The 10,850-nt window shown below is 43.9% G+C and overlaps 1 protein-coding gene across 5 annotated transcripts in view; it reads left to right on the top strand.

Moving 5' to 3' along the window:
- The first annotated feature begins 38 nt into the window (after positions 1–38).
- The window catches only part of MTOR (mechanistic target of rapamycin kinase), a 101,044-nt gene continuing 90,232 nt past the window's right edge, over positions 39–10,850 (top strand). For 2 of the 5 annotated variants that reach the window (XM_060276247.2, XM_060276244.2), the window contains exons 1-7: positions 39–465; positions 2,045–2,207; positions 2,854–2,962; positions 5,112–5,344; positions 6,567–6,767; positions 7,196–7,330; positions 8,641–8,913. In XM_060276247.2, the coding sequence (XP_060132230.1) occupies positions 2,088–2,207; positions 2,854–2,962; positions 5,112–5,344; positions 6,567–6,767; positions 7,196–7,330; positions 8,641–8,913 (1,071 nt within the window). In that variant the 5' untranslated portion in view covers positions 39–465; positions 2,045–2,087. Of the gene's footprint in view, positions 629–2,044; positions 2,208–2,853; positions 2,963–5,111; positions 5,345–6,566; positions 6,768–7,195; positions 7,331–8,640; positions 8,914–10,850 lie in introns of all 5 variants that reach the window. The other 3 variants (XM_035117075.3, XM_060276246.2, XM_060276245.2) reach the window with 2 other exon arrangements.

The raw sequence follows: 10,850 nt of genomic DNA, 5'->3' as shown, positions 1-10,850 counted from the left end.
GTTCATGATAAGCTTGGCGCACGCGCACTTGCGACTCCGGCTATGTCATGGGCGGAAGCGACTGCAGAGCCGCAATGAACGACATCCCCACCTTCCCTCTTAACTAGCGTCCTACTGGTCTCTGCGAGTGTCAATCTCCCAATTTTTCTCTTCTGATTAGACGGTTTCTCCGTTCCTCCCTGAGAGGGCGGGAAAAAGAGGAAGGTTGCTTTCTTTTTATTTATTTTTTAAAGAGGGCAGGGATAGCCTCCTGTCATTCCCGCCTCTTTTCTATTTCTACTGGCAGGGCCCCTATCCGTCAACAGCTTGGGGGCTTCGGGTTGGTTTTCTTAGCCGGTTAGGGGGCGGTGCTGACACTGAGGGCGGGCGCAGAAGCGGGGAAAGAAGGCGAGCGCTTTGCCGGGCCGCGAAGGAGAGAATGAGGCCGAGGAGGCGGTGAGAGGAGAGGAGGAAGGAAAGGAAAAGGTGACACGCGGGGGGTGAAGGAGGCAAGGGGTGGTGTTGAGGGAATCCCTGCCATTTCGCCTCACAGGGGTTGGAGGAATTACCTCAGGGTTTGCATTTTAATGTTTACCTAAGGATTTGTGTCTGCTCGTGACTAAACTTCGCCAATGGAGCTTATTCCCAGGTAGGGCCGTCCGCATCTCAGTTCTGTTCTGCAGTTTCTCTAAATCCCAATTACGGTTTATTGCGTTTTTCCTTATTAGTAATACGTTTTAACGTAACAGCTTGTGTGTGTGTGTGTGTGTGTGTGTGTGTGTGTGTGTGTACAGGTTCTTAGAGGTGGTATTCATATACACATACAGTACTATACACACACGTGTGTGTATATGTATGTATATACATGTATATGTGTACGTGTATATGTACACATACATGCATGCATACATACATACATACATACATATATAGAGAGATAGAGAGGTTCTTCTAAGTGGTATCCAACTCAATGCTAGTCCTACTCAGAGTAGTCCCATTGTAGCTTTGTTTTTAGCTGTTCTTTATCCATAAGACAGTTTGGAGTCCCTGTCAGGGGAAAAAGTGGGGCTTAAATAAACTACAACAACAACAACAACAAATAATAATGAGCCTAACTTAGTTGTGCCCGTTAATCCAAGTGTGTTGCATCAGATTAGAGACCTGTGACATGACGGACTTGGTCTTGCAAAGGTTGCATCTCTGATTAGGCTTCCTGGATGGCACTGGCTTTATTGCTTGTCATTGGTATTATCATTGTTATTATTTAGTCATTGCTAATTAGAATACACACACACACTTGCGCGCGCACACACACACACACAGTGGTACCGTGGTTTTCAAGTGTCTCAGAAGCTGAACATTTCGGTTTTGGAATTCCAAAAACTCGGAAGTAAATGCTTCCATTTTCGAACATGCCTCGGAAGTTGAACGGCTTTCGCTGAGTCTCTCCCCCCCCCCCTCCAATTTTCTCCATTGAAATTGCAGACCGCCCTTTGCACCTCGGTTTTTGAAATGGTAGCGGATCAGTAACCAATGCAGATCACTGAGAACGGGTGTTATATGCTGACAAAGCCTCACTGCCATCAGCAATCGTCCTGCAGCATTCTGCACTAACTGCAGCTTCCAGATCAAGCGTTAGGGAAGCCCCACATAGCGCTCACTGCAGTAGTCCAGTCTTGAAGCAACCAGTGCATGAACTACTTGCGAACTATCCAACAGTGGGATAAAAAATTCTACTGTTTCATTTATGTTTTATTTATTTAATATGCTGTAAACCGCTTTGGGATTTTTCTTAAAAATATAAAGTGCTACAGAAATTAAATAAATAAATAAAAACTGCAACATCTTATTGAAAAAGGAAAAGCTTCCATACGTGCTGAAAAGACAATAGAGATGAATAATGTACAGTATGCCTCTCTTTTGAAGCTGCCCCATTTTCGCAGAATCTCCAAAGTAAACTGGAAACATAACCCCTATGGCAGAGGCTTGGGATGAAGTGACCTGCAGCCTTCCCTTTTTTAAACCAGTTCATAATGGTCTCTTTCTGCCATTCTGTCTCCTTAAGGACCTAGAGGACTTGATGCTCCTCGCTCTGATTCGCCGCCACCATGTCGGGGACAGTCATTATCCTTCAGCAGTTTGCTGGTGGCCTCAAGAGCCGGAATGAAGAGGCCAGGGCAAAAGCTGCCAAAGATTTGCAGCATTATGTCACCATGGAGCTCCGTGAGGTAAGTGAGATGGGAGGAGAGCTGGGCAGAGCCTCATATACGTTCTTCCTGGGAGTGGAAGCATGAGCGATGTATAATTTCCCTTCTACCTTTCCCATAAAGTCTTTGCTTTAATGATTTCCTTGCTTCAATTTGTTCACATTTGCCTCTCCCTTCCCTCAGTTGCCTCTCCTTGTTGTTAGACTTAGATTGCAATCTCCCTGGGTGCAGATACCTTTCTTTGGATTTTGTTTGCCGTGTACATCATGTAAATGGGTGCTGTTTAAATAATAATTTGACCCACATTTAAAAACATTTTCAAATTCCATAGGCAACTGTCCCCCACCAGGCCATTCTGTCCATACCTGAACCCTTTTAATTGGAGAGCCTGGGATTGGACTTGGAACCTCCTGCATGCAAAGCACATCCTGCAATACCCAACTTTGGTTCCTCTCCAACATCCAACACCTTTCCACCAAGGCACAAACGAGAAAGCCTAAGAGATTTCTTTGAGTTTGGATCAGTCATATGTTCTTATCACTTTTTATTCATTTCTGCCTCCCCCCCCCATCCCCCCCAATACAATTTATGGAGACTGGAAAAGCCTTTACTTATTCATGGTCAAAAGCTACTTTTCAAACATTTTTGTTTGTTTTCTTCTGCACAGATGAGCCAAGAGGAATCTACCCGTTTTTATGACCAGCTGAATCATCATATCTTTGAGCTCGTCTCTAGTTCAGATGCAAATGAGAGGAAAGGGGGCATTTTGGCTATAGGTAAGTGCCTGTACATTTGGTCTAACAAAAATCTTGTTATCTTATGGCAAGAGTTCCTTAATTTTTTTGCTGCATTGGGTTATAGTATACAGTATATATTTTTTCTTGTGCATGCATGCGTGTGTGCACGCACACACACACAATTTATAAATGGTTCCTCTGTTTAACAAAAAACCCAACATAACCCAGTGTTTTGACGAGAAAACCATTCAAAATGCAAAAAGAACAATAAAAGGGCTATTTTTATTTGATTCCCTACTTTTTAAAAAAGCCTGTATAGCAGCTTGTTCTGCTGCCTTACATCCTCCCCTTATTCTAGGGGTGGGGAACTATATGGTGTCTCAAGGGCCAGATAGAGATACTTGACAGGGGGCACATTTGACCCTCAGGCTTGACATATCCAAAGTGGCTCACGGTCCATAAAAACACAACTTTAAACAATATTGTAAATAACTGAAATGCTGTCTCCTCCTGCCAGGGTGCCTAAACCTCCAGTTAGCTGGAGAGGGGGTGGGTGAGTGAACCCATTGTTCATTTTTCATCTCCATTTAGCTGGGTTTGTTTAGGAAAAAAGCTTGGCAAAAAAATGGATACCGGTATATCTGCTGGACAAGTGGGACCTGCGACTCAGTATATGGCAGCGTCGAATAGTCCTGTTTGGGTTCTAGCCAGTCTTTCCTTTCCCAAGATACTCCATTCCGTTCCACTTTTCTAATAGAAGTTCAGCAGCCTTGAGCATGCTAAGACCTCATTAGACTGGGGGGTGGGGGTGGGGGTGTTCCCTCCGCCCTTTGGGTTTTTAAATCTTAATCTTTCCCCCCCTTTCATTTCATTTTTCCTCCTTCTGCAAGCTTGCTGTTACCTCTCTTATGTATGGATGGTGCTGTTTTGTGGTGTAAAAATCTGCTCTTGAAGTTCACTCTTACTGTGTAGGATGATAATTCTATATACCTTACCAATTAAGCCAGGGATGGAGAACCTCAGGGCTGGGGCCAAATAAATCCCTCCGAGCTTCTCTGTCTGGATCTCTGGGCTCTCTCCAGGCCAGAGCCCCTCCTCAGACCTTCTTCATATCACCTTGGAATGTTTTTGCTTGGCTGGAATGTGTCCTTGAATTCTGACAGTGCCTCTTGTTTGTCTGGAAGAAGGACAAGGAGTGACATGTGAATGTGTGTAGAAGGCACCTTTGTACAGTAGGCTAATGTTTACAGTACATTGCTTTGACTTCTTTTGCCTTTGGCCTGTCCAGCCCTAGCATGTGGCCCCTCAGAAGGCTGCCCAGGTGGAAGTGTGGCCCTTGAGCTGATAAGGGCCCCCTGGCTCTGAATTACGCTTTTCCAAAAATGGTGGGTTGTCTTTCTCTAGGGTGGTTTGTGGTATAGGAAGAGGTATAGCAGGGATATGTTTAAATTAGTGAATTGTAGGGATATTCGCTTTCTTCCAGTGTCTTACCCAGACATAGTTACAGGTAGGTAGCCGTGTTGGTCTGAGTCGAAGCAAAATAAAAAAATTCCTTCAGTAGCACCTTAAAGACCAACTAAGTTTATATTTTGGTATGAGCTTTCGTGTGCATGCACACTTCTTCAGATACACTAGAAACAGAAGTGTCAGACCCTATATATATACAGAGGGTGGTGGGGGTGGGTGGGAATGGGAGATGGGCTGATGGGAGTGGTAAACCTGTAGATGGGTGTTAATGGCTGCTGATGGCTGCAATTAGTCCTGGGCTGAGGTGCTAAAGAAAGCTTGATCAAGAAAGCTTGATCAAGACATTACCCAGACATAATTGCTCTTAACAGCTGTGGCTCTTTTAAATGATTTTTTTATTTATTTTACAAGTGTATAATTATAACAAAACAAAATACACACACATATTTAGAGATTTCTCTGAATCTCCAGACTTCCCACTTTCCCCCTCCATGGGCCCTATTGTCAACCTTTTCAACTGTATATTATTTCATAGTCCATATTTTGTATCTTTTTATGCTGTCTATGATGTTTGCTACATTACAAGTGTTATTAAAATCCTGCTAATGTTTTCATCTGCTTACAGTGGTCTCCTAAATAAATTATGAAATGTTCCCATTATTTAGCAGTGGCTCCTTTTTTAAAAAAAAAAATCTGGAATTTTTCTTTTTCTTTTCCCCAGCGAGCCTAATTGGCGTTGAGGGAGGCAATGTCACCCGCATTGGCAGGTTTGCCAATTACCTAAGGAATCTCCTTCCCTCGAATGATCCCGTTGTTATGGAGATGGCCTCCAAGGCCATTGGGCGCCTGGCCATGGCGGGTGACACCTTCACAGCGGAATACGTGGAGTTTGAAGTGAAGCGGGCTCTGGAGTGGCTGGGAGCCGACAGGAATGAAGGACGGAGGCACGCGGCGGTAAGAGTCCATTCTTTGGATGCAAACAGCTTGTAGGGCTTTTGAGGATTTGGGGAGTGGTACTTCAAGGGAAGATCTGGAGCTGGGAGCAAATACCTGAGCCTTGGTCATGTCCTCTGCTGTTTTTCCTTCCGCATCTCAGTGTCTTCCCTACCCACCATACATTTAATGAGAGCTGTTTTGAAACACTAAACTTTGCACCATAACATAAGGCAGGGTTGTCTAGGAGGTTAACCGCTCTAAGGGCATACTGTGCTATGAAACATATGTTTGGGTTTGTACCAGCTTAAGGCTCTCTGCTTTCCCCAAATAACTTTTGGAATTATAACTTGATGATGATGCTCAAGCCTGCTCAGTGGGGGATTCCCGCCGCTCAAAGCAAGCACCAGATTCAGATATGTTTCTCCTTAGGACCACAGCTAGGGAGGAAACAATTAAACTCTCCCTCCACTCTTTTTGTGACATTGATAATTATTAAACTTCCTCCCCCGGCAGATAAGATAAGATATCTTTATTGTCATTGTCCCCTTGCGGGAACAACGAAATTACTCGGTTGCTACATCCACTCCGATAAAGCATTCCGCATAATCCAAATTTACAAAAACCTAATCAAAAACAGTAAATATAATACAAAGTAACAAGTAAAATAAGATGACTTCAAAGTCCAGGCTTTCCATTTAAGGCCAAAATCGCTCTAGAGAAGAAACTGTTCCTGAGACGGCTCGTTCTTGCCTGCATTGTTCTATCTCTCCGTCCCGATGGTAGGAGCTGAAAGAAATGGTGACCAGGGTGCGTTGGATCTCTTGATATATCTAGTGCTTTTCTATGGCACCTGGTGGTGTAAATTTGTTCTAAGGTGGTGAGTGAGCAGCCAATAATGCTCTCTGCTGTTTTAATAATTCTACTCAGCCCTGCTCTGTCCTGGGAAGTACAGCTTCCGTACCACACACGGATGCTATTTGTGTTTCTCAAAAAACCTGTGTGTTAAATGCAAAGCCACATTTAATGCTGTATCTAGTTTGGCCTCACGAGTTAGAAGTTGGGTATGAACAAATCTCCACCTTGGGAGTTGTTATTAGAAGACAGAGAGCCTTGCTCTTTGTATGAGCTTCAGACAGAAGGCATAACCCCCAAGAGTGAGCCTGCCAGCACTGTTAGTTAGCACCTGATTTTTTTTTCCTTCCTCTTGACTCATATTGTTTCACTCTTACCTCCCCTCCAGGTCTTGGTTCTGCGAGAGCTGGCAATCAGCGTCCCCACCTTCTTCTTCCAGCAAGTGCAGCCGTTTTTTGACAACATCTTTGTGGCCGTGTGGGACCCAAAGCAGGCCATCCGTGAGGGAGCCGTTTCTGCCTTACGAGCCTGCCTTATCCTGACTACCCAGCGAGAGTCAAAAGAGATGCAGAAACCGCAGTGGTATCGAGTAAGGAGAAAGCTTTTGGGGCTGATGTGGGTGGAAGAAGCTCCTATCCATGCCACACTATTGTAAATAGCACTCCCCCTCCTCATTTAATCCCCACAACAACCCTGTAAAGTTAGTCTGAAAAGTAGTGACTGACCCAATATCACCCAATGACCTTCATTTAAACCCTGGACTCCCAACTCCTGGTCTGACACTTTAAACACTATGCCACACTGGCTCTCAGCATTGTAAGCCTTGGCATTCTTGGTGGGAATCATAAATCAGCCATAAATCCGCCAGCATGTCTCTCAGCCTTGCTGCCCAACTCTGTTTTAATGAAGATAAAAGCATTGACTTGCTTGACAGTTTGAAGGAATAGGATACAAGTGTTTGGGCAGTAAGAAAAACTGCCATATAAGTGCCAAGTAATAATAATAATGTCATTTTAGCAAACATACGAGGAAGCTGAGAAGGGTTTTGATGAAACTGTGGCCAAGGAGAAGGGTATGAACCGCGATGACCGCATCCATGGGGCCTTGCTCATCCTTAATGAGCTGGTGAGGATCAGCAGCATGGAAGGAGAGGTGAGTTGATAAGGAGTGGGGCACAGCTGTGTTGTACTACTCTGGATGTTGAGCTATGAAACTAGCTCCCATAGGAGGGAGCAATAGCAGCAATTTGTACAGTGGTACCTCGATTTACGAACTTAATCCGTTCCAGAAGTCTGTTCTTAAACCAAAACTGTTCTTAAACTGAGGCGTGCTTTCCCTAATGAGGCCTCCCACCGCCGGTGCCCTTCCACCGTTCGGATTCTGTTCTTAGGCCAGGCCGAGGTAAAGTTCGCAAACCAGGACACTACTTCCGGTTTTGCGGAGTTCATACACTGGATTGTTCGTAAACAGGGCTGTTCTTAAACCGAGGTACCACTGTACGGCTTTAAAAGAGAATAAGACAAATTCATGGGATGATAAAGGTATCAGTGAGTGCTAGCCATGTTTCACCTCCACAGTTGGAGTCAGCAATGCTTCAAAGTACCAGTTGCTGGAAACTGCAGGAAGGGAAAGTGCTGTTGTCTTCAGGTTATGCTTGGGGGCTTCACATAGGGATCAGGTTGGCCACTGTGAGAGCAGAATGCTGGACTCAGATGTGCCGTTGGCCTGATCCTGCAGGGTTCTTCTCAATGTTCTTCTATCAGCTAGTTTAAGGCTGCTGATTTGAATCGGAGCCCACAAATATATTGAGGTCAGACTGGTTGGGCCAATGATGACTTTTTGAGTCAGCTTGCCTTCCAAATATTTGTGAGCTGTTACTTGAGAGCAACCTCTTGAAACTCCTCCTCTTCCTCGCCATTAAATGGCAGAAAAGCAACCAAAATATGCAAAGACTGTAAAAGGTCAAAGAAATTATGTGTCCAGATTTTGCATAGAACCCAATGACTCTGGAGTGCTCCAGACAATTTAGGAGCATGTTCTTGGGTTGGGTTCATCAACCTTCCCAGGCTTGAGACCCATCTTCAATGCCAACCTGAAACAAGGGATCCTGTTTTGATTTTTTAAAATATATCCTTCTCCCCCTACTCTTTTTGCTCCTTTTCTTAGGACATACCTGCACAGCGGACGAACTGGGTTTATCTCTGATTCCATCTCCTTAGGGGTTCTTGGGAATGATAGTTATGTGTGTATTTAGTGGAGGAGGCTGCCTGGGAGCTCAGGTATAGACATGTAACAAAGAGGTAAATGATCATTGGCCACACTGACAGGAACTGTAGTCCAAAAAATCTGGAGACCATCTGGTAGGAGAAGGCCAAGTGGGCTGATCTTCTATTGCCTTTCATGCTGGGGTGGGTGGCCAGGATAAGCAGCATTAAGCATCCTCTTCCTTCCCTTCCCCACAGCGTCTTAGAGAAGAGATGGAGGAGATTACACAGCAGCAGATGGTGCACGACAAATACTGCAAAGACCTGCTGGGCTTTGGGACCAAACCTCGCCACATCACCCCATTTTCCAGCTTCCAGTCTATACAGCCTCAGCAGTCCAATGCCTTGGTGGGGCTACTGGGCTACAGCCCCCACCCAATAATGGGTTTCAGCGCATCACCTGTCCCACCCAAGTCAACCTTGGTAGAAAGTCGGTGCTGCAGAGAACTCATGGAAGAGAAGTTCGACCAGGTGTGCTTGAAACCCACCCACCCCTTTATAGTGCCCTTCAAACTGCAACAAAACAGGCACAGCTTGAACAGCATCCCTGGGAGCTATGGAATCCCTCTGTTCATCTTTTCACCTGTTGCTGAAGAGAGATAATTTATGCACCCAGTTTAAAAATTTCCTCTGAACAAACTCTGCGGTTATACTTGTTGATGAGTGAAGCAGTGAATGTGGCTCAGTTCAGCCATTGCTGCAATCTGTTCCATGCATGTAACAGACCAGCCATGACACTGAGCTGCTTTTTTGTCTGCTCATCTTGTAAGGGCCTTCTTTCCGCGGTGCACCAGCCTCTTAAGGCAGAGCAAAGACCCATAGTATAGTTTGTGAAATCAGACATAACTTCAAGTCAGTGCAAATGGTTTTGTAAATTAACTTCATCCATAGTTTCATATCCCAGCTTATGATCAGACATAGGTTCAAATGTGAAAATCAGCAGTGTTTAAATAAAATAAATAAATAAAATAAATAGGCAGAGCTATTTGTTAGAAACCATTGATCAATGCAAAAATACAAAGATCAAAGAAGGATGTTTGTTTAGATTAGGTTTGCTGGATGGAGAACCTCTCCATACAAACCTTCTATCCTTTCCATCCTGGAAAGGAACGGAGAAGGACTTGAGTAACATCACCATGCTCATTTCAGAGCTACTAGCCACAACTTTCAGGGACCTCTTCTCTTCTTTGCCAAGTCCCACAGACAGTCTTACATTGAATGCAACAGTCCCAACTTCCCAGAAAAAGGTAATGAGATCCCTCCTATTTGGTCCTGATTCTCTGCCGGTTCTATATGAGTTGACTCCGGCTCCCATTCAGATAGCCAGAATTTGTCCTATTCAGGGTAGGTCTTATGGGTTATATCCAATACTGGTCTTGCTCAGAATATACTCTCTGAAATTAATAGGCCTTAGTTGGCCATGTCCATTAATATTGGTGGGCCTACATCCCATTGAAATAAATGGACATAGCTATGAATGAATGAATGAACATAGCTAAATGAATGGACATAGCTAATTTGGGTCCATCAATTTCAGTGGGTCTGCTTTCGGTGAAATTTGAGTGGGATATAAACCAATGTATGTGTCTAATTCTAAAGTTAAAGTTACTATAATTATTTTTATTATGCTATCTATTAATACTTTTTATTATATTTTTACGTCTATGCTCCATAAAGTGTTCTTAATGTTGTACACTGTCCTATGATCTTTTGATGAAGGGCCGCATATAAATTGAAAATAATAATAATAGTAATAACAACAACAAAACAAATAATATAGATCATTACTGATCAATAATATCAGTCTTTCTACAGTAGACAGCCATTGAACTTACTGTGTACAGTCATACCTTGGTTTAAGTACGCCTCTGTTTGAGTACTTTCAGTTTAAGTACTCTGCGGACCCATCTGGAACGGATTAATCCACTTTCCATTACTTTCAATGGGAAAGTTCGCTTCAGGTTAAGTACGCTTCAGGTTAAGTAGGGACTTTTACACTACATACTTTGGGTTAAGTACGCTTCAGGTTGAGTACTCCGCGGGCCCGTCTGGAACGGATTAATCCACTTTCCATTACTTTCAATGGGAAAGTTCGCTTCAGGTTAAGTACGCTTCAGGTTAAATACAGACTTCCGGAACTAATTGTGTACTTAAACCGAGGTACCACTGTATTGCAGACTTAAAACCATTTTAGAGGGACTGAAGTGTATCTCAAACAATGTTTTAAAACTATCCCTTAAAGTGCATTTCTCTCACTATTCTACAAAAGAAAATTGTTCATGAGAGGTTTTGCCCCCATTTATCCCCAGATCTCCATTCCCCCCCCCCACTGGAAAAATTGCAGGGGGGAAAGGACCCTCTGGTTGCTTTCTCAGCCCTTCGCTTCTCTTAACAACCACCCACACATC

This window comes from Zootoca vivipara, chromosome 6, assembly GCF_965207765.1.
Source record: "Zootoca vivipara chromosome 6, rZooViv2.hap1.1, whole genome shotgun sequence".
In the NCBI taxonomy this organism is placed as follows: Eukaryota; Metazoa; Chordata; class Lepidosauria; order Squamata; family Lacertidae; genus Zootoca; species Zootoca vivipara.
Note: the sequence above shows the minus strand (reverse complement) of the source record. Positions and strands in the feature narration are given on the sequence as shown.